At 41.8% G+C, this 21,328-nt stretch overlaps 1 protein-coding gene and 1 pseudogene across 2 annotated transcripts in view; one reads left to right on the forward strand and one right to left on the reverse strand.

Moving 5' to 3' along the window:
- Positions 1 to 19,063, reverse strand: part of SAMD13 (sterile alpha motif domain containing 13) — a 55,671-nt gene extending 36,608 nt beyond the window's left edge. Inside the window, exons 1-2 of the mRNA XM_081087613.1 lie at positions 18,903 to 19,063; positions 17,409 to 17,493 (exon numbers count right to left, since the gene is read on the reverse strand). Coding sequence (XP_080943739.1) covers positions 17,409 to 17,461 — 53 coding nt within the window. The 5' untranslated portion in view covers positions 17,462 to 17,493; positions 18,903 to 19,063. The remainder of the gene's footprint in view (positions 1 to 17,408; positions 17,494 to 18,902) is intronic.
- Positions 5,149 to 6,267, forward strand: LOC308517298 (proteasome subunit alpha type-1-like; annotated as a pseudogene). Its single transcript has one exon. The product of its transcript is annotated as a proteasome subunit alpha type-1-like (transcript).
- Positions 19,064 to 21,328: the final 2,265 nt, after the last annotated feature.

The raw sequence follows: 21,328 nt of genomic DNA on the forward strand, positions 1-21,328 counted from the left end.
CAAAAACCCATTGTACCGTTAAGTCCAATTCAAGACTTTATTAAAACAAAAGAAATACTTGCCAAATATTCAAAATTAAAGACTAAAAATGCCAGAGTAATTTATATTTTCTCATTGATATCAGACTACGTATAAATGATCTAACTTGAAGCTAATTTGTGACCTAGTTAAACAGGCACAAAATTTTGTATGGAAATGGAAACTTTACAGAATACAACAAAAATAATTTCGCAAATTTTTCTAACATAAATCAATTTTTTAAAAATTAAAGGATGATTTATTCATATTGACAAACTTATAGTTGCTTATAAATTTTTATAATACCTCTTTAATTCTATAACAATATATATTTTTAAAATATATTTTTATTGATTTTACAGAGAGGAAGTGAGAGGGATAGAGAGTTAGAAACATTAATGAGACAGAAACATCAATCAGCTGCCTCCTGCATGTCCCCTATGCGGGAATTGAGCCCACAACCAAGGTACATGCCCTTGACCAAAATAGAACCCAGGATCATTTGGTCTGCATGGCCCTCTATCCAATGAGCCAGACTGGTTAGGAGCTATGATAATAATATTAACATATGAATCAGTATATTTAACTTGGATAGGAGTAGTTTCAAAACTGATAATGCTTTTGCTTCAAAGTCAAATCAGATAGTCTATAAAAGAAGAAACAGTTGTGTCAATGTGTATGCATATATTAAAAGAAAATAACATTTTGGTACTTGATTCCTTTATTGGAATTTTTAAGTATGCTTGGAATTATTGGGGTATGTGATTCTACTTTTTCAATTAATTTTATTAAGTCTGATACAGATCAAAAACTGCTAATAAAAAAATTATAACCAAATTGAGAAATACTCTAAGTATAAAATATGCAATGGATTTAGAAAATTTAGTACAGAAATGTAAACTATTTTATTAATAATACTAGAGGCCCAATGCATGAAATTCATGCAAGGGGCTTGGCCCTCGCAGCCCGGCTTCATCCAGAAAGTCATCCCGGATGGCCGTTCTGCTGTTTGGTCTAATTAGCTCTTTATGATAAAGGATACTATGTTGGTTATATGTTAAAATAACATTTTGGATATTTTGAGTCAAATGTAAAATATATTAATTTCATCTGTTTAAATATGACCACTAGATAATTTTAAATTACATATGTGGCTCAAGTGTTATTTCTATTTAGCAGTACTAGTATGTGTCCAGAAATAGAATGGTTAAGTTACAAAATATTTGATTTTTCAATACTTGAAGATAATATGAAATTTTTTTCCAAAGTTGTTGTACCAGTTTAAATTCTCATCACCACTATATCCTATAAATCCATATCCCAATGATTGTTATAGTCAGATACTAAAATTTTTGCCAAGTGAATGGGCATATTACTGTAATACTGATATTTTCTTGGTCAATAAAGATATTGAACACCTCTTCATATGTTAATTGGTCATATTGTTTCCCCTTCTGCGGAATGTTTGTTCATATTTTGGTAACTTTTCTGTTTTTGAAAAATAATTTATTATTTTTTAATTACAGTTGACATACAATATCATATTGGTTTCAGATGTACACCCCAGTGCTTAGACATTATATAAGTCATTAAGTGAGCTAGTACCCATTAGACCCCATACATAGCTATTAGGATATTACTGACTATATACGAGAAGCCCGGTGCACGAAATTTGTGCACAGCACGGGGCAGGAGAGGGGGGGACCCCTCAGCCCAGCCTGCACCCTCTCTAATCTGGGACCCCTCGCAATCCGGGACTGCTGGCTCTTAACCGCTCACCTGCCTGCCTGCCTGATCGCCCCTAACTTCTCCCCTGCCAGCCTGATTGCCCCTAACCGCCTCTGCCTTGGACCCTGACACCGTGGCTTTGTCCAGGAGGAGGACTGGATGACTGGAAGATGTTGGGTTGACTCAGTCTAATTAGCATATTGCCCTTTTATTAGTATGGATTCCCTTTGCTGTACTATATATCCCCATGACTATTCTGTCACAACAAATGTGTACTTCTTAATCCCTTCACCCTTTTCATCCAATCCTCCAACTCCCTTCCATCCGCCGACCATCAACATGTTCTCTGTATCTATGAATCTGTTTCTGTTCTGTTTCTTTGTTTGTTTTGTTTTTTAGACTCAATTGTTGATAGATATGTATTTATTGCCATCTTATGGTTCATATTTTTTCCTTCTTCTCCTTCTTCTTCTTCATGAAGACCCTTTAACACTTCATGTAATACTGATTTGGTTGTGATAAATTCCTTTAGCGTTTTACATGTCCTTATATTCCAAATGATAGCTTTGCTGGGTAGATTAATCTTGATTTTAGGTCCTTGATTTTCATCACTTTGAGTACTTTTTGCCAGTCCCCTCTGTCCTGCAAAGTTCCTGCTGAGAAATCAGCTGACAGTCTATGGGAGCTCCCTTGTGGGTAACTACTTTTCTCTTGCTGCTTTTACATTTCTCTATCTATAACCTTTGGCATTTTCATTATGATATGTTTTGATATGGGACTCTTTGGGTTAATCTTGTTTTGGATTCTGCACTTCCTTGACTTGTATATCTATTTCCTTCACCAAGTTAGGAAAGTTTTGTCATTATTTTTCAAATAGGTTTTCAATCTCTTGCTCTCCCTCTTCTCTTTCTGGCAACTCTTTGATGTGAATGTTGGTATGCTTGAAGATGTCCCAGAGGCTCCTTACACTATTCTAATGTTTTTGAGTTCTTTTTGCTCTTCTGTTTGGATGTTTTTGCTTCCTTATATTGAAATTTCTCATTTGATTCTCAGCTTCATCTACTCTACTATTGATTCCCTATAAATTCTTCTTCATTTCAGTTAGTGTATCCTTCATTTCTGACTTTTTAAAATGGTTTTCATGTCTTTTTTATGCTGTTGAGGTTCTCACTAAGTTCATTGAGCATCCTTATAACCAGTGTTTTAAACTTAGCATTTAGTAGATTGCTTGTCTCCATTTTGTTTAGTTCTTTTCTGGAGTTCTGTTCTTTCATTTGGTACATGTTTTTCTTTGTCTTCTCATTTTGGCAGTCTCCTTGTGTTTGTTTCTATGTATTAAGTAAACCTGCTATATCTACCAGGCTTGGTAGAGTGCCATTATAAAGAATTTGTTCTGTAGGATCCAGTGGCACAGACTCCCCAATCACTCAGATTGGGTACTTAAGGTGTGCTCCCCACTACCGATGTGAGCTGTACAGCCTCCTATTGTAGTTGAGCCTGATTTACTATTGGCACATCAATGGGAGAGATAAACTCCAGGCCAATCATCTAGAAGGACTGGCTGCAACCACCAACCACAGAGGTGGATCAGCTGTGCAAGGGCCCCACCACAGAACAGGACTTACTTCATCCAGGTTCTGGTGCTGATATAGTCTGCCCCTTAAATGTGTCCCGGGGGAGGTGGTTTGGTAGTGCTAAAATATGATCAGAAGCTGTTCACTGGGTATGCTGACTCTGGGGCCTACCTGGAGGTTCAAGTCAAGGTCAGCTACCACCTATGTTCCATCCAGGGCATCCCATCATGAGCTACAAAGTGATCTGCAAATGGCTGTTATTTGTGCTGCGCTTGGAGGTGCTGAGACTAGGCCAAGCTACAAACCACAGGCAGCTGTTGCTAGTGCTGGGCCTTGGCCTACTTAGCAAGAGATATGAGGCACTCTGAGGCCAGATACTGCTTGTTTGGGAGATTTTAGGAAAGTCTGAAGTGTGAGTCAAGACAGGCTATTACTATGGAAAAGCCACTGGAAACAGCTTGGGTGGGTGGGTGGGCCTGCAAGTCTGGTGGGGGCAAACTGTGATAGCTTAGTTAATGGAGAGTCAGATATGGCGCCTGTCTGCCAGCTCTGGGGGGAGGACTCATCAAATGAATAATGACCTCTGCCAGTACTTTTGTCTAAGAGAAAGCTGCCTCACACATAACTCTCACCCTCATGCCAGGCAATTCAGTTCTTCCCTTTATGTCTCTGGCACCTTTTGCGCTGTGATCCCAGTACTGAAGCTAAAAGGGAGTGAGCCAAAGTAAGTCCATGTGACGGCCCTTTAAGAAGAACTACCTGGGACTCCAGTAGCCTTCCATCTCAGCCCAAATTCCCAATGGTTTTTACAGCCAGAAGTTATGGGGACTTCTCTTCCCAACACTGGAATCCTGGACTTGGGGGTCTGGTATGAGGCTGGGACTCTCTTGCTCCTCAGGTGGAATCTCCGCAGCTGAGATATTCCTCCTGATTTTTATCCAACACATGTGGGTGTGGGACCAGACAATTCTGTGTCTCCGCCCCTCCTACCAGTCTCAACCTGGCTTCTTCATTTTCATTATTTTTATTTTGCTAATCCTCACCCAAGGATATTTTTTCATTAATTTTTAGAGAGAGTGGAAGGGAGAGATAGAGAGAAACATCGATGTGAGAGAGACACATTGATTGGTTGCCTCCTGCAGGCACCCCAACCAAGGCCAGGGACCTGCGGGCCAACGCTCTATCCCCGTGGTTGGCAAACTGCGGCTCGCGAGCCACATTCGACTCTTTGGCCCCTTGAGTGTGGCTCTTCCTAAGCCTTAGGAGTACCCTAACTAAGTTAATAACAATGTACCTACCTATATAGTTTAAATTTAAAAAATTTGGCTCTCAAAAGAAATTTCAATCATTGTACTGTTGATATTTGGCTCTGTTGACTAATGAGTTTGCCGACCACTGCTCTATCCACAGCCAAATTGGCTAAGGCTGTAGCTTCTTCTTTAAATCTCTAGTTGTAGGACTTCTATTCAGCTAGATTTCAGGTGGTTCTGAGTGCTGATGGTTCTGTAGTTTAGCTGTAATTCTGTAATTCTGATATGGCTGCGAGTACTGAGTTTACCTATGCTACCATCTTGACAGAAGTTTTGTCACTTTTTAAATGTAATTTTTCAGTGCGTGCTTTTCCTATCAACTTTTTTGTTTTTTACTGAAGACCCTGAACTAAAATTAAGTGTCAATGTAGTATTTATCCTGTCACAGTCATTTAGTTAACTTTGCCAAATTGAAGGCCTGAAGCATAAGTTCCAAAAATCTTTTTCCCTTTCTTACAACAATGACATAAGAGCTGATCCGCAGCTTTGCAGGAGGAGCCGCCAGCCAGGGCCGCGTCGGAACCATGTTTCCCAACCAGTATGACAATGATGTCACTGTTTGGAGCCCTCAGGGCAGGATTCATCAAATTGAATATGCCATGGAAGCTGTCAAACAAGGTTCAGCCATAGTTGGTCTGAAATCAAAAACCCATGCAGTACTGGTTGCATTGAAGAGAGCACAGTCAGAGCTTGCAGCTCATCAGAAAAAAATTCTCCATGTTGACAACCATATTGGTATTTCAATTGCGGGACTTACTGCTGATGGTAGACTGCTATGTAATTTTATGCGCCAGGAGTGTTTGGATTCCAGATTTGTATTTGACAGACCTCTTCCTGTGTCTCATCTTGTATCTCTAATTGGAAGCAAGACCCAGATACCAACACAAAGATATGGCCGAAGACCATATGGTGTTGGACTGCTTATTGCTGGTTATGATGATATGGGCCCTCATGTTTTCCAAACCTGTCCGTCAGCTATTTTGACTGCAGAGCTATGTCCATTGGAGCCCATTCTCAATCAGCTCATACTTACTTGGAGAGACATATGTCTGAGTTTATGGAGTGCAATTTGAATGAACTGGTTAAGCATGGTCTGCGTGCTTTAAGAGAGACACTTCCTGCAGAACAAGATATAACTACAAAGAATGTTTCCATTGGAATTGTTGGTAAAGACTTGGAGTTTACGATTTATGATGATGATGATGTGTCTCTATTCCTGGAAGGCCTTGAAGAAAGGCCACAGAGAAAGGCACAGCCTGCTCAACCTGCTGATGAACCTGCAGAAAAGGCTGATGAACCAATGGAGCAGTAAGTGACAATCCCCCAGTCCATATGTGTATTAGCAAATGCGTAAGAATGCAGGAACATGTACTGATGACAATATTCTATACTTTGAACCAAATGGTGCAGTGGTGGAATGGTATGTTTTAGGAATCAGTCCAGATGTGAGGTTTCAAATTGCAAGCAGCTTCACTAAAAGCATATAATGGGATGCATTTTTTTTTTTTTTTTTTGGAGAGGGTCTATGTAATCATTTTCTAGAAAGTACAGTTGCCTTTACTAATGTTTTTATATGGAGAACTCAGTGTCTTTCTGGTTTTAAATACAACTGTGAAATAAAATTGTTTCATCGGCTGGTAAAAAAAAACAAAACAAAAACAAAACAATGACATAAGAATCCATGGTCTGTCTGGCACTAGAAGATACCTGTCCCAACACTAAAGCCAGACTCCATCCAGTTTATGAATTGAGTGAGGATAGTTATAAGACAAAGTTGTTTGAAAGGAAAAAAAAGTCATCTTGGGGCCCTAGCTGGTTTGGCTCAGTGGATAGAGCATCAGCCTATGGAACAAAGGATCCCAGGTTTGATTTGAGTCAAGGGCACATACCTGGGTTGCAAACTCCTCCCGGCCTGGGCCCTGGTCAGGGCGCATGCAGGAGGCAACCAATCAATGTGTTTCTCCACATCAGTATTTCACTCTGTCTTTCCCTCTCTTCCACTCTCCCTAAAAATCAATGGAAAAATATCCTCAGGTAAGGATTAAAAAAAAAAAAAGGTCATCTTGGGGTCATAAGAGCTGGGTTCAAACCTCAGCTTTGCCACTTTCTCATGTGAACTTCAGTCACTTTTCTGAGCCCCAGTTGTTTGCTTGAAAAAAGACTGCAATAATATTTACCATAGCTTATGCTGCAGAGATTAAATGAAGTAACATTTGTGAAGACAATTAGCAGTGTGGTTCACAGGAGGTGCTCTGGTGCTTTAGGAATTGGACTATAAAGACCATCACTGCTACATCACTTTACAGTCTAAAGTGTCTTCTTTTCATCCTCACAACAATCCCCCGCTCCTATTTTAAATCAAGAGAGCCAAGTCAGAGGGAAATTAAATTATTTGCCTAATAATTATTCTTCTGCTAGTTAACAAAAACCAGGTCAAGCCCGACTGCACAACCTGACTGGACTCTGTCCATTGCTTTCCAATGTCACGCTTAATTTCTCCCTGGTGTCCAAATCTGGGCTGGAAGTTTTGTTTCTGTCAGGTCCCAGTCCCTCTGCCAGAGACTGGACTCCCTTGGACGCCAGCTATTTGACGGAGAAGCCATGAGGAGTTGTGGGTATATGAGAGTCTTTACTGTAGCCCAAGTAGCCATTGCTATGGCAGGCACTATTAGACAAAGCAGTTCTTCACAGTAAAGTGCCATAGAGTAGCCGTACACCGGCTGGGTAACAATACATCTTTCCTACAAAGTAGTTGTAGCCTCCAACATAGGAGCTGTACAGGAGCCATCCTTAGAGCTACTGCCTCACTAAGCAGCTGCCTCCAAGCGAGCTGCCTGCTGGTCAGTAACATACTTTAATACTAACTTAGACAAAGAGGCTTCTTTCCAAACAGTGACCCCACTATTTTGGGTTATAGAAGGGCACGCTTGCGCAGTACACATACAGTACGATAGCTGTGTCTTTGCTTCTTGCACCTGCATATAGCAACTTAGCCTTGAGCACTCCTGATTATGATTCCTATGCTCAGAGTGGCCTGGAACATTCAGTGCACTCTACACAGGGTCCCCACACTTTCTTTCCTAAAGGAAGATGAATTTTCCTTCTCAACTAATGAATTGGCTAGATTTTTTAAAAATCAGACTTATAACTGAAAAGTTGCAAGAGTAGTGCAAAAAGCCCATATACCATCACCCATAATCCTTCAAATATTTACATTTCACCACATTTGCTTTATTCTTCCTCTCTTCACTATCCTTTCCCTTTCTATATTAAGCAAGAGGCAGAAAAAGAAAGGCAGAGGAAGCTCCACACTGAAATTCATGGTCTTTTAAGAGTCTTAAGCAGAAATGACAAATATAAATATATTAACTAGTCCTATTCACCCTGTTACACATTTTTCATGCTGAGCTTAGCCTAGAGCAGTGGTTCTCAACTGGGTTGATTTTGTCCCCAGGAGACAATTGGCAATGTCTGGAGACATTTTTTATTGTCATGATCAGAGAAGGTGCAGTACTAGCATCCTATGGGGGGAGACCAGGACACTGCTAAACATCCCACAATGCACAGGGTACACCCCCACCAACCCCAGCTAAGAATGACTTGACCCAAAATGTCAATAGTGCATAAGTTGAGCCCTAGCCAGTTTGGCACAGTGGATAGAGTGTCAACCCATGGACTAAAGGGTCCAGGGCTCAATTCCAGTCAAAGAACACGTACCTCAGTTGCAGTCTCAATCCCTGGCCCTGGTCGGAGCTCATGTGGGAGGCAACTAATTGATGTGTCTCTCTCACATCGATGTTTCTCTCTCTCTGTCTCTCCCCTCCTTCCACTCTCTCTAAAAATCAGTGGAAAAATATCCTTGGGTGAGGATTAACAGCAACAACAAAAAATAGTGCATAAGTTGAAAAACCTTGAGCTATCCTAGTTCAGTGGTTCTCAGAACATCAGCATCAACATCACCAGAGAACAAGTAAGAAATGCAAATTCCTGGGCACACCAGAGGCCGAGTGAATTAGAAACTCTGGAGGTGGGGCCAGCAATCTATATTTTAATACTCCTTCCAAGTGATGCAAACCAAAGTTTGAGAAATAACTGGCCTAGTGTACTTAGCACAGACATTAAAATATTCTGCACTTACAAGAAATATACCATTTTGGAAAGGGAAGTCCTATCTTTGCTAAGTTATGGTTATACTATTAGACTAGAGGCCCAGCGTGCATGAAATTGTGCATGGTTAGGGTCCTTAGGCCTAGCCTGGCCTCCGTCGCATGGCCTCTGCCGCCCTGCAACACTATGTGAAGCTCCCCGCCCCGGGACACGGGACACTCTGCCATGCTGACGGCCCCTCGACTGCTCTGCAAGGCTCCCCTGACGCCACCACTGCTCTGTGAGGCTCCTCCCACCCTGCCATGCTCCACAAAACTTGCTCTGCTCCACCACTGCTCTGAGAGGCTGGTCCCTCCGCGCCATGCTCTGCAAAATTCCCCCTGCCCGGCCACTGCTCCAGGACCCAGGACTGACTTCCACAGTGGGTGGCCAGGACCCAGGATGGCAATTCAGACCACTTGCCAGCCCCCATCCAACAGAGCCTGCTGCGTGCGCAGCCTGGCGTTTGGTCATCCGTTTGGTCGTTTTGGGTGTTACGGACTTTGGCTCTTTATATATATATATATATACTAGGGGCCCGGTGCACGAAATTCGTGCACTGGGTGTGTGTTGTGTGGGGGGGAGAGTGTCCCTCAGCCCAGCCTGCCCCCTCTCATATACTGGGAGCCCTCAGGCGTTGACCCCCATCACCCTCCGATCGCCTGATCGGCCCCTTGCCCAGGCCTGACGCCTCCGCCAGAGGTGTCAGGCTTGGACAGGGGACCCCCATCTCCCCCCGATCACTGGCTCTGGCCCCCGCCCAGGCCTGAGGCCTCTGGCCCAGGAATCATGCCTGGGCAGGGGACCCCCATCTCCCTCTGATCTTGCTCCACCCCCCGCCCAAGCCTGACGCCTCTGACCCAGGCTTCAGGCCTGGGCAAGGGAACCATCATATCCCCCCAATCCCCGGCTCCGCCCCCCACCCAGGCCTGATGCCTCGGCCAGAGGAGTTGACCCTCATCACCCTCCGATCACCAATCACCGGATCGGCCCCTTGACCAGGCCTGAGGCCTCCGGCAGAGGTGTCAGGCCTGGGCAGGAGACCCCCAGCTCCCCGCGGTTGCAGGCTCCACTGCTGGGGGCCAGCCCCAGTGGTCCAGGGGTTCCCAAAGGTGTGGACGGAGTCGGCGAAGAATGTTTTACACGGAGAGAGCGTTCAAAACTCTCTAGCTTTCCTTAGTCTCCGTGGATCTTCCCTGTGCCTGGCTGAGGCCACAGGGAAGATCCCAAGGCAAGCTGAGCCTTTATTTTATAGTGAGCGGTAAACAAGGTAGTGGTTACCAAAGTTACACTGTTCTTGTGAGTTTCACTTATTTACACTGTTCTTGTGAGTTTCACTTATTTACACTGTTCTTGTGAGTTTCACTTGTTTCTGTTCTTGTGAGTTTCACTTGTTTACACCATGGTTATACTTCTGGCACTTCCTCAGCCCATTAGCTTCCCAGATAAGATCTAGGGAGCCTCATAAGGTCAAGCCTAATTATGCTAAGAGGACTGTGCCCTCTAAGCTGGGAATTGTTTGTGACTTTGTCCACAGGTCAGTCCGAGGCTTAACCCTGTAGCTGCTCCCTACACTCCGCCCCTGCCCAGGCCTAAAGCCTCTGGCCTAGGCGTCCGGCCCGGGCAGCGGGGACCTGCAGTGGCAGCGGGGGGCGCCGCGATCGTGGGCTTCGCTTTAGGCCCAGGCAAGGGACCCCTAGCTCCTGGGACTGCCAGCTTCGACGTGCCCAGCTCCCATCGCTGGCTCCACCCCTACTTCCTGCTATCACTGGCCAGGGCGGCAAAGGCGCCTGATTCTCCGATCATGGCTGGGGGGCAGGGCAAAGGCGGTCCCAGGGCTGCCTTTGCCCTGCCCCCCAGCTCTTAGCTCCCCCCTGGGTTTCCGATCACTGTCAGTGGCAGGGGGCTTCTTCCTGCTTTCCCTTTCGCCTCCCTGCATTGTGCCTACATATGCAAATTAGCCGCCATCTTGTTGGCAGTTAACTGCCAATCTTAGTTGGCAGTTAATTTGCATATAGCCCTGATTAGCCAATGAAAACGGTATCGCCGTACGCCAATTACCATTTTTCTCTTTTATTAGTGTAGCTAGATGTTTGTATCCATCTACAAATCTTGAAAACAAACAAAAAAAAGGCTTCTACAGCTGCACGCGTGTAGTAAAAGTGACTGAGAGCGCCTCTGACAACCTAGTCACTGCAGTGCAGAAGAAAGCACTTCGGCTTCAGAGCCAGCCTTCGTCTGAAACCCAGTCCCACCACTTAACTTACAGGCTGTGAAATCTTAGAAGGCCCTTAGCCTCCTGGAGCTTTGATTTCCTCAGCTATAAAATGGGAATAATAACACGTACCTCAAAATAGAATTAACAAGGCTTACACAAAGTGCTAGACACATAGAAGGGACTCCATAAATAGCAGCCTTGTAAAACTGAAGCTCCGATCAGGAGCATGTGGCCAGGGAGTAAGGTCTATTATACTAGGCTTCTTTGGCAATGATCCTTTGTAACAATAGTACATTCCCCAGTAAGCAACTATATTTTCCATACCTAGAAAGCAAATTGGAAGCAACTGTAAGCCCCAATTTTGGTAGATCTCAGAAATAGCATTAAGACACTATGTTTTTTTTAAAAAAAGACTATGTTTTAAGCCTTTGGGGATTCTGCGATATAATCTTACTCTGCCCTGTCCCATAGGTTAATCACTAATCACTTGTTGCTATACAAATTAACTGGAACTTCTATTTGTCTAGAATGGAGTAACAGGGCCCAGATTTACTCTTCTGCCTAAAACAACTAAAATACAGACAAAATATATGAAAGAATGACACTCAAGGCATTGGACATAGGCAATTAAAAATAGTGATCCCTGAGGGATGCGAAACAAGCAAGGTAAACTGTATCCAGTTACTACCTGGAAAATGATTTTAGGCTGTGCACAGGGTGGAGTCCTAGAAAAAGAAGAGCTACACAGAGAGAACTCTGGACATCTGAAGTTCTCAAGTACTTAGAGTAATGGTTATCACATACAAGTGAAACTACCTGAGGCTAGAGAAAGAACCACTCAAAAAAAGTAGAACAATCCTTGGAGATCATGCAGGGATGGGAATAGTGTCTGTTTTCATCTGCCAGAGAGAAAAACCTCATAATTCAGGATCATTTGCTAGAGTGCAAAGGTGAGTCTTACCTCGATGAAAGGGAAAAATACCCTTAGCCTAAACCATTCTTCTTTTTTTTTTAAATCCTCACCTGAGGATATGTTTCCCATTTATTTTAGAGACAGGGAGGGAGGGAGGGACAGAGGAGAAAGAGAGGAGAGAGAGGGGAAAGAGAGGGAGGAGAGAGAGGGGAAGGGGGGGGGGAGAGGGAGAGAGAGAGAGAGAGAGAGAGAGAGAGAGAGAGAGAGAGAGAGATCGAGATCAACCAGTTGCCTCCTGACCAGGATTGAACCTGCAACCTGGGTATGTGCCCTGACCAGGAATCAAACTCTCTACCCTTCAGTGTACAGGACGGCACTCCAACCAACTGATCCACACCAACCAGGACAGTCTAAACAATTCTTAAAAGCAAGACTTAACAGGATCAAATTACCTGTTTCCTAGTAACATAAGCACATCCCAGGACAAAGATCAAGAATATTTATAGGAATACAAAATATCCAGCACTCAACAAGGTAAAATTCACAATATTGATATTCAATAAAAAATACCAGGCATGCCACCACTATGGAAAACAGTATGGAGTCTACTCAAAAAATTAAAAATTACTACCCATATGACCCAGCAATTCCACTTCTAAGTATTTATCCAAATAAAATAAAAACACTAATTTGAAAATATATGCACCCATATGTTCATTGCAGCATTATTTACAATAACCAAAATTTGGAAGCTACCTAGGTATCCATCAACAGATGAATGAATAAAGAAGATGTGGTATATATTTATATATAATGAAATATTAGCAATAAAAGGGAATGAAATCTTGCAATTTGTGACAACATGGATAGATCTAGAGGGTATTATACTAAATGAAATAAGTCAGAGAAAGACAAATACTATATGATTTCACTTATATATGGAATGTAAAACAACAAAACAAAACAAGAACAGATTCACTGAAGCAGAACAAACTGATGGTTGCCAGAAGGGAGAGGTGTAAAGGTATAGGTGAAAAAGGTGAAGGGGAATAAGGAGTACACACTTCCAGTTATAAAACAAATTAGCCATGGAAATGTAGTGTACAGCACAGAGAATGTGTGTAGTCAATAATATTGTAATTAACTTAGTATGGTGACAGATAGTTACTAGACTTAGTGTGGTGGTTATACCGTACGGTATACAAATGCTGAATCATTATGTTGTACACCTGAAACTAATACACTATTTTTTAAATATATTTTTATTCATTTCAAAGAGAAAGAGAGAGAGAGAGAGAGAGAGAGAGAGAGAGAGAGAGAGAGAGAGAGAGAGAAACATCAATGATGAGAGAGAATCACTGATCAGCTGCCTCCTACATACCACACACTAGGGGCCAAGCCCACAACCCAGGCATGTGCCCCTAACCAGAATCGAACCGGGGACCCTTTAGTCTGCAGACCAACATCATGAGAGAATTATTGATAGGCTGCCTCCTGCACGCCCCACACTGGGGATCGAGCCTACAACCCAAGCATGTGCCCCAACGGGAATCGAACCATAACCTCCTGGTTTGTAGGTCATTGCTTAACCACTGAGCCATGCCGGCTGGGCAGAAACTAATACACTATTGATGCCAACTGTAATTTAGTATAGTTTTAATAACAAAAATTACCAGGCATGCAAAGAAGCAGAGAAATGCAACCCATAAAGAGAAGAAAAAGCAATCAACTGAAACTGAGTGAGAAATGACAGAATCTGTAGACAAGTAGATTGAAACATGTATTATGTGTACATTTCATTTGTTCAGAAGCTAGAGGGAAGACTGAATATGTTAAGTAGAGACATGGACGATATGGAAAAAGATTCAAGTTGAACTCTAGAGGTGGAAACTACATTGTCTGAAGTGAAAAATATATTGGGTGGGATTGACAAGAGATTATTCAGTTCAGAAAAAATATATTATTGAACTTGAAGGCAAAGCAATAGAAACTATCCAAAATGAAACACAGAGATAAAAGACAAAAAAATTAATTGGCATTAGTGAATTGTGGGACAATATTGAGTGATCAAATATACCTATAATTGGAGTCCCCAAAGGAGACGTGGTGGGAAACCAAAATAAAAATTGAAAAATGGTTAAAAAATTTTCAAATTTGATGAAAACTAAGCCTACAGATAAAAACAAACAAACAGATTTTAAGCACCAGAAGCATGAAGAAAACTACACCAAGTCTCATAATTAAATTGCTTAAAAATCAATGATAAAGAATAAAAAGAAAAGCAGACAAAAAAATGACATACAGAAAAAGAAAGATTTTTAAAAAGATTAAATGTTTTCTCTGAAGATCAAGAACAAAAGTAGGATATCTAATCTCACTACTTCCATTCAACTTTTTATTGGAGGTCCTATTCAGTGCAATAAGGTAGGAAAAATAAATAAAAGGCATCCACATTGGGAAGGAAATATTCCATTCAACTTTTTATTGGAAGTCCTATTCAGTGCAATAAGGTAGGAAAAATAAATAAAAGGCATCCACATTGGGAAGGAAATAGTAAAACTGTCTTTTCTCAGAAGACGTAATTGTTTATGTTAGATACCAAAAATCTACTAGAAGTAATGTGAGTTTAACAATGTTGTGGGATACAGGTAGATATAAAAGAATCAATTGCATTTCTAGATAGCAGCAAACAATAAAAAAATTTAAATTTAAAAAGCAATACAATTTATCATAGAATAAAAATATGAAATATGTAGGGAAATATATGAGAAGAGGTGTGCAAAACTTGCACATTGAAAACAACAAAACATAGCTGAGAAAATTAAAGAAGACCTAAGGTAAATAGAGAAAAATGGGTTGGGAAACAGAATATTGTTAAGATTTCAATTCTCCCTCATTTGATCTATAATTCAATGCAATGCCAATCAAATAACCAGTAGGCATTTTTTAAATAGAAATTGACAAGCTGATGCTAAAGTTCATATGAAAATGTGAAGGACCTAGAGGAGCCAAAACAAGTTTGAAAAAGAAGAATAAAGTTGGGTAGATAACAAAAATTGATTTTGAGACTTATTATAAAGCTATAGTTATCAAAATAGTGTTGTATTGGCATGAATATCTACAAAATCATCAATAGACTATAAAATAGAGTCCAGAAATAGATCCACACATATATAATCAATTAATTTTTCAACAAAATTGCAGAAACAATTTAACAAATGCTGGAACAATGGGATATCCACAGGCAAAAAAACAACCACCACCACCAACAGAAATACTTTTATTCCTATCTCACACCGTACACAAAAATTAACTAAAACATCATAGTCCTCAGTCTAAGAAATCATAAGAAAAAATCTTCCTGACCTTGGGTTAGGTAAGCACTTCTTAGATATGACACTGAAAACACTATCTATAATGTAAAAACTTGATAAACTGGAGTTTATCCAAATGAAAATCTTCTGCACTTTGAAAGACACTAAAGAGAGAATGAAAATAAAAATCACATACAAGAAAATATTTTCTAATCACGTTTGTGAGGATATAGACTGGAATGCTCACTTGCTGTTGGTGGGAACATAAAATAGCACAACCGGTTTGGAAAATAAGTTTGGCAGTTTCTTAAAATGTTAAACATACACCTACCATACAGCCCAGCCATTCCATTTCTAAATATTTATCCAAGAGAAATAAAGTGTATGTCCACATATAGACCTGTTTACAAATGGTCTGATCAACTTTATTTCTAATACCTAAAAAATGGAAACAACCCAAATGTCTACCAACAAGTGGAAGGATAAACAGTGAACAAATAATTATATATTTATACAATGAAATATTACCAGCAATAAAAAGTAATGAACTATTGGTACACACTATGACATGAATGAATCGCAAATTAATCATCCTTGGTGAAAGAAACTAGACCCCCGTCCCGCCCTCGCTGAAAAAAAGCACATTCTGAAAAAATTTCATTTGCACAAAATTGTAGAAAAAGTAAACTCAGCTATAGCAACACATCAGTGCTTGCCTGAGGATACGGAGCAGGAAAGGATGGTGGGGTTTGGGATATAGAATACAAAGCGTCATGAGAAAACTTTGGGGGTGACGGGTACATTCATTATCTTAATTGTATTGGTTTCATGAGTGTATGCAAATGTCAACACCTATCAAATCTTGTACTTTAAAGATTTATAATGTATTACATGTCAATTATATTTCAATAAAGCAGTTAACTTTTTAAATTGATTAAAATGGAATAAAATTAAAAGTTCAATTCATCAGTTACCCTCGTAACAGTTCAAGTTTTTAATAGCCACATGAGGCTAGTGGCTACCATTATGGACTTCACAGAATAGAACTTTGCCATCAATGCTCAAAGTACTATTGGACAGCACTGATCTAACGCATACATATAAAAGCACCTGTTCCTTTCATTCCCCCTACATCTACCTACCCCAAACTTCAAGAATGGGAATAAGCATGTCAGCAGGACACTGATAAATGAATTACCTGGGAATTTTAAAAAGCATTTTTATTAAGTTTAATGTAACTTTAATGAACAATATACCTTCATTCATAAACACATAAAGCACAGTGTTTCCTCATTTAGATATTACAGCTTCTATAGATTACATTTAATTAGTTCCCCCCTAAGCTCAAGATGAAGGCAATTTTAAACTAAATGACATGGAAAGAAATGAAACAAATAACACTGGATTGGAACTTACTTTATCCTTGTAATCAAAGTGGTTATAGCTTTAATATAACTCCTAAGTGAGAATATACATTTTTTTTCATATACTCACAGATGTCTTTGTGAGTTCACTTTTGTTTTGTTTCAGAATATGCTACACAATGCAACTGAATTTTCCAATTTAAAAAAAAAATCAAGCATATAACTCACAGCAAATATAATCAAAGTTTCAAATGTGAGAACAGACCTTAAAATAGAATGCTACGGTATACACTGAAATCTTAACCATGGAAAGCAAAGTTCATAAAATTAGGACAGGAAAGTTGTTAAAACTTAGTATTCTCGCTGAAGCTTTTGTCCTTCCCTCATTACAGCTCTCAGTTTTGAGAGAGGTAATTTTATTTAAAGAGACATGGAAATCAATAAAAAATGAAATTTAAAGACTTGAACTCTGTTTTCTGCCCCCACCGTTGTAGCCTATGGGCTTGGAGGGCAGAGTGTGCCTGCTCGGTGTTGGTGTTTTTGTTTCCATACACAGAATGCAGGGCTGAAATCCTCAACCGTCCCTGTTCCAAAGCCTGACCCACTAACCCTTTCTGCAGTTTGGAGTCTGGGTCACCTGTCTCAGACATGGAATATGGAAAAAGACTTTCGTAAGGGGGAGAAGGGAGGCTGGTGGCCAGTGCAGACCAACCAAGTACAAGCCCCCACCAGGGTCTTGTGGTAGATAAGCAGGAGTATAAAAAGAGAAGCCAAGCCCCTCTGTTGTTTGCAGAAGCAGAACTCACAAGCCAGTTTCACTTACTTTTTTACACCGACAGAGCCATTTTCCTTGTTTTCCATGTCAACAGATAGCATGGGAAGGCTGCAGGGTTCCTTTACTTCAGCAACTAATCAATAAGGGAGAAAAGCTTGTGTTTAATTCTTAGAAAGTGAGAGAAGAATATATATTCTGAACCGGAAACATAATGCTTCCTTCACAGCTTCACACCAGCGCACGTATGTTTGTTTAAATCTCCAGTTCCCTCGCGATTGGAGAGATGTGATTAAACCTAAGGAGCTGGAGGAGTCGGATAGGGGTGCTTTCCTCTGTGCTGGCACTCCCTGCCTTGACAATAAGCATTTGCAAATGAAATTGAATCCTTGTTCAAAACAAGTTCTGTGTGAACTGGCACAGCTTCCTCTGGGTGCAAGCTCCCACTTAAGACATTGCAACTCAGAAATGAGCCCAAGTCCTGGGAAAAAAAAAAAACAAACAAAAAACAATCCCTTTTTTTCCTGCCCCTTCCCACCGTGGGCTGCACTTTCTTTTTTTCTTATTGCATTTGTTTTGTTTGCTCCCACTCTTTCTATATTTTTTTTTCCATAGCAATGCCAAAGAGCACTTAAAGCTTTTGTCAGCAAGTATCCTCCTACCTCACATACTCTCAATGAAAAAGCCTCAAAACCCTGGGAGGTGGCCATGCTGGGAGCTCACAAAAATGTCAGATAGCCCTCAGCACAGGAAGGTGGTGCTGGTGGGAGCCTCCGTGTGCGTGTAAGAGAGGGAAGGCAGCTACTCAGATTTATGTTTAAAAAATCACCAAAACATTCAAGGAGATAGAAAAGCATCCATCACTTTGTCTTTTTGTGTAGTAGGACAAGGACTGTGAAAAAAACAACAAACAAAAAAACCCCTCCGCAACTAATATGCAATTAGCAAGATGAAAAAGCTATGAACAAAACTGCCTTCAAAAAAAACAAAAAACAAAAACACTAGTTCTGAAACGAGCTTGCTCTTGTACAGCTGAAGCCATAAATTAAAGACATTTCCTCTCCCATCACTTCACACTCCTCCTCCGGGGACGACTCTGACATGGCAAGCGCAGCCTTCGGTGCATCGCGAGCTGTGCCCAGTCCGAGGAGGAGGGTCGGCAAACACTCCTGCGAGGGGCTCACCGCACCACGCGCACACTCATCACACTCATCACACACTCACGCACACTCACTCACACTCACGCACACGCCCCGCGCTGACCCTCCGACACCCCGGGAGGAAGCCAGCCGCGCACCCAGGTGACCGGCGCGGACACCCCGCCGCGCGGAGGGGCCGGAGGCTGCCCCCGCGCCGGGGAGGCTGTCACTGCCGTGGCAAACTGTGGACAGAGTCACCATTTTCTCAGCATCTCAGCGACCACCACAAAAACAAAACACTCAGAGGGATACTCTGTAGCACCCCCCGACACGGTCTTATTCATATTTTCTCTTTCTTTTTTTTTTTTTTAGGGGGGAGGGGGGGAGAGTAAAAAGAAAAACCTACCTAGAAGCAACTAAAACATGTCACTTTTTTTTTATAGGCTTATCAAGAACAGCCAAAGAAACCCCACTGTTTTCTTTCACAAAGTAGGCTGGCAAAGGAATTCAACAAGGAGGGACAATTTGACACCGCGAAGCAGCACCGGGCTGGCGCGCCGCCAGCGTGACGTTGGGACTCGCACACGAGCTGCACCAACTGCCGCGCGGCTCATGGCGGCTTTTTTAAAGCGACAGCGCCCTTCCCGCCCGCGGCCGCGCTCGGCGCCGCCCCCCCCCCCTGCCACGCCACGCCCCCACGCCACGCCCCCCATGCCCGCCCCTCCCACGCCCCGCCCGGGAGGGCGCGCTCCCAGCCCCAACGCCTCTCCCTGCACCTGTATCGCGCAAGGAAAACCCAGCTGTCTCAGTGGCTTTATTTCCTCCCTCCCCTTCATTGGTGCTGCAGGATCAAGTGTGTGCTGCTGTTCTGAGCATCAATGTCATGTTTCAAACTCTCTCCCCCGCGCGAGAAAAAAAATGAAGAGACATTAACAGAAAGAACCTGGTGCTTAGGGTCTGCTCTAACCAGTGGACCTGCAGAAGCGGCCTTCCTGAGTTACTCTCTCTTCCTAAAACACTTGTGGACACAGTTCCCAGGGCTGGCTCTTAAGCAGTCTTCGCGAGGATAAGGAAAGCAATGCCCAGCAGAAAACCCTTTTACTTCATCGTGCAGGAAGTAACCTATTTCAGAGGATGCACAGTGGATGACCAGACCTCCTGAGAATGCCCACATTCTTTCATTGAAGTAGTCATCCTACCAGATGAAATCAGCAAAAAATTCTAAATGAAACAAACCTTATTCTCCAACAAAACAATTCGCTCTGGGAGGTTTAATTTTTTTTAAAAAAATTCCTCACCTGAGGATATGCTTATTGATTTTAGAGAGAGGGGGAGGGAGAGAGAGATATCAATGTGAGAGAGAAACATCAATTGTTTGCCTCCCATATGCGCCCCAACTGGGGATGGAACCCACAACCTAGGTATGTTCCCTGACCAGGAATACAACCTGCAACCTTTCCATATACAGGATGCTCCAGCCAACAGAGCCACACCAGCCAGTGCCTGGAAGGTTTAATTTTAACTGTTTATCGCAGTTGCACAAACAGTGTGATTCCATACATTCAATTACCTCTTATTATCTATGAGCACCTGGTACTCTATTAGTTACATATGAAAAAGAAAATATTGTATCAACCCCCAAAGTCATAGTATCTCCTACCATCCTAAACCCCAATTCGGGAAATTGGGAAGTGGGGTAGAGACTGGGCATGGTCTTTTGATGAAGTTACCCAGTTCTCGTACTTGGCTTGGGAAACCCCCTGTAGAGATAAACATTCCCATTCCACAAACATGCTGCAGACAGACATGAAACATACATAGCTGCCACTGAAATAAACACCAATCAAAATTTGGAAACTTTTGGGCCAAGATGTAAACAAAACCACTCAAGATAGGGTGGAGAATACAAGTTTCCAAGAAGTCATCTGCTGCTGTAATACTGTATAGATTTTGGGCAGAATTCAGGAGAAATCTGTGGCTCACCCTTTTCCTTAGTAATTTTCAAGGGAACTACAAGATCAGCAATTATGATCTAAACTTGGAACCTGACATTTAAAGTCAAATTTTTTCTCTTACTTATTCCAGGAATGATATTAGAAATTTCCAACTTCTTGAAAAATCATTGCTGAGGAAGATGTCTTTCTCATCATTTTTGCGACTGCCCCTTGAAAAAGCAAACAATAATTTAGGGATGAATTCTAAGTGTTTACATATATTTTGAGCACCATTAATTGAGCATGAGTCAAATGGGTGGGTCCTTTTACTACAGCTGATCAAAATGATGAACTCTTCTGAATGAGACAGCTCTTTCACCAGCAGATGTTACAGACCTTTTGGAATTGAAATTCCTGAACTGTTCTCCCAACTAAATTCAAATGGAAGAGGGCGGGCCTACGAGTCCTGGGGGCGAGGAAGGTGTCCTGACAGTATTATCTTGCCACTACTCAGAACAAAATGAGGTTCAGCTCTCTGCTCTTGAAAGGAGAGGCAAAGAAAATGAAGTTACACCCAACTATTCCTTAGACACAATCTCAGGAAGAAGGACTCTGTGAAGACTGTCCAAGAATTTTTCCCTACATATAGAAAAGGACATCCCTTGCCTGCTGTGATCAAAAGTTTGTCTGTTAGACAAGGGAAAGCGTTTACGAAGGTGTAGGAAATCAATTCCATTTTGTTAAAAAAATGAGCCACAAAGGCATTCTAAATTCTGACACCAGCTAGTTTCTAACTTTGGAATAAACTGACATTTGTGGGTATAAGTATATATACTAGTGCTAACCCACTTCCTCCTCAGTCCCTTCAACAAAATGATATTAACCTTCTTTTCTGCTA

The sequence above is a fragment of the Myotis nattereri genome (genome assembly GCF_964212035.1).
Source record: "Myotis nattereri genome assembly, chromosome: 3".
NCBI classification, from domain to species: Eukaryota; Metazoa; Chordata; class Mammalia; order Chiroptera; family Vespertilionidae; genus Myotis; species Myotis nattereri.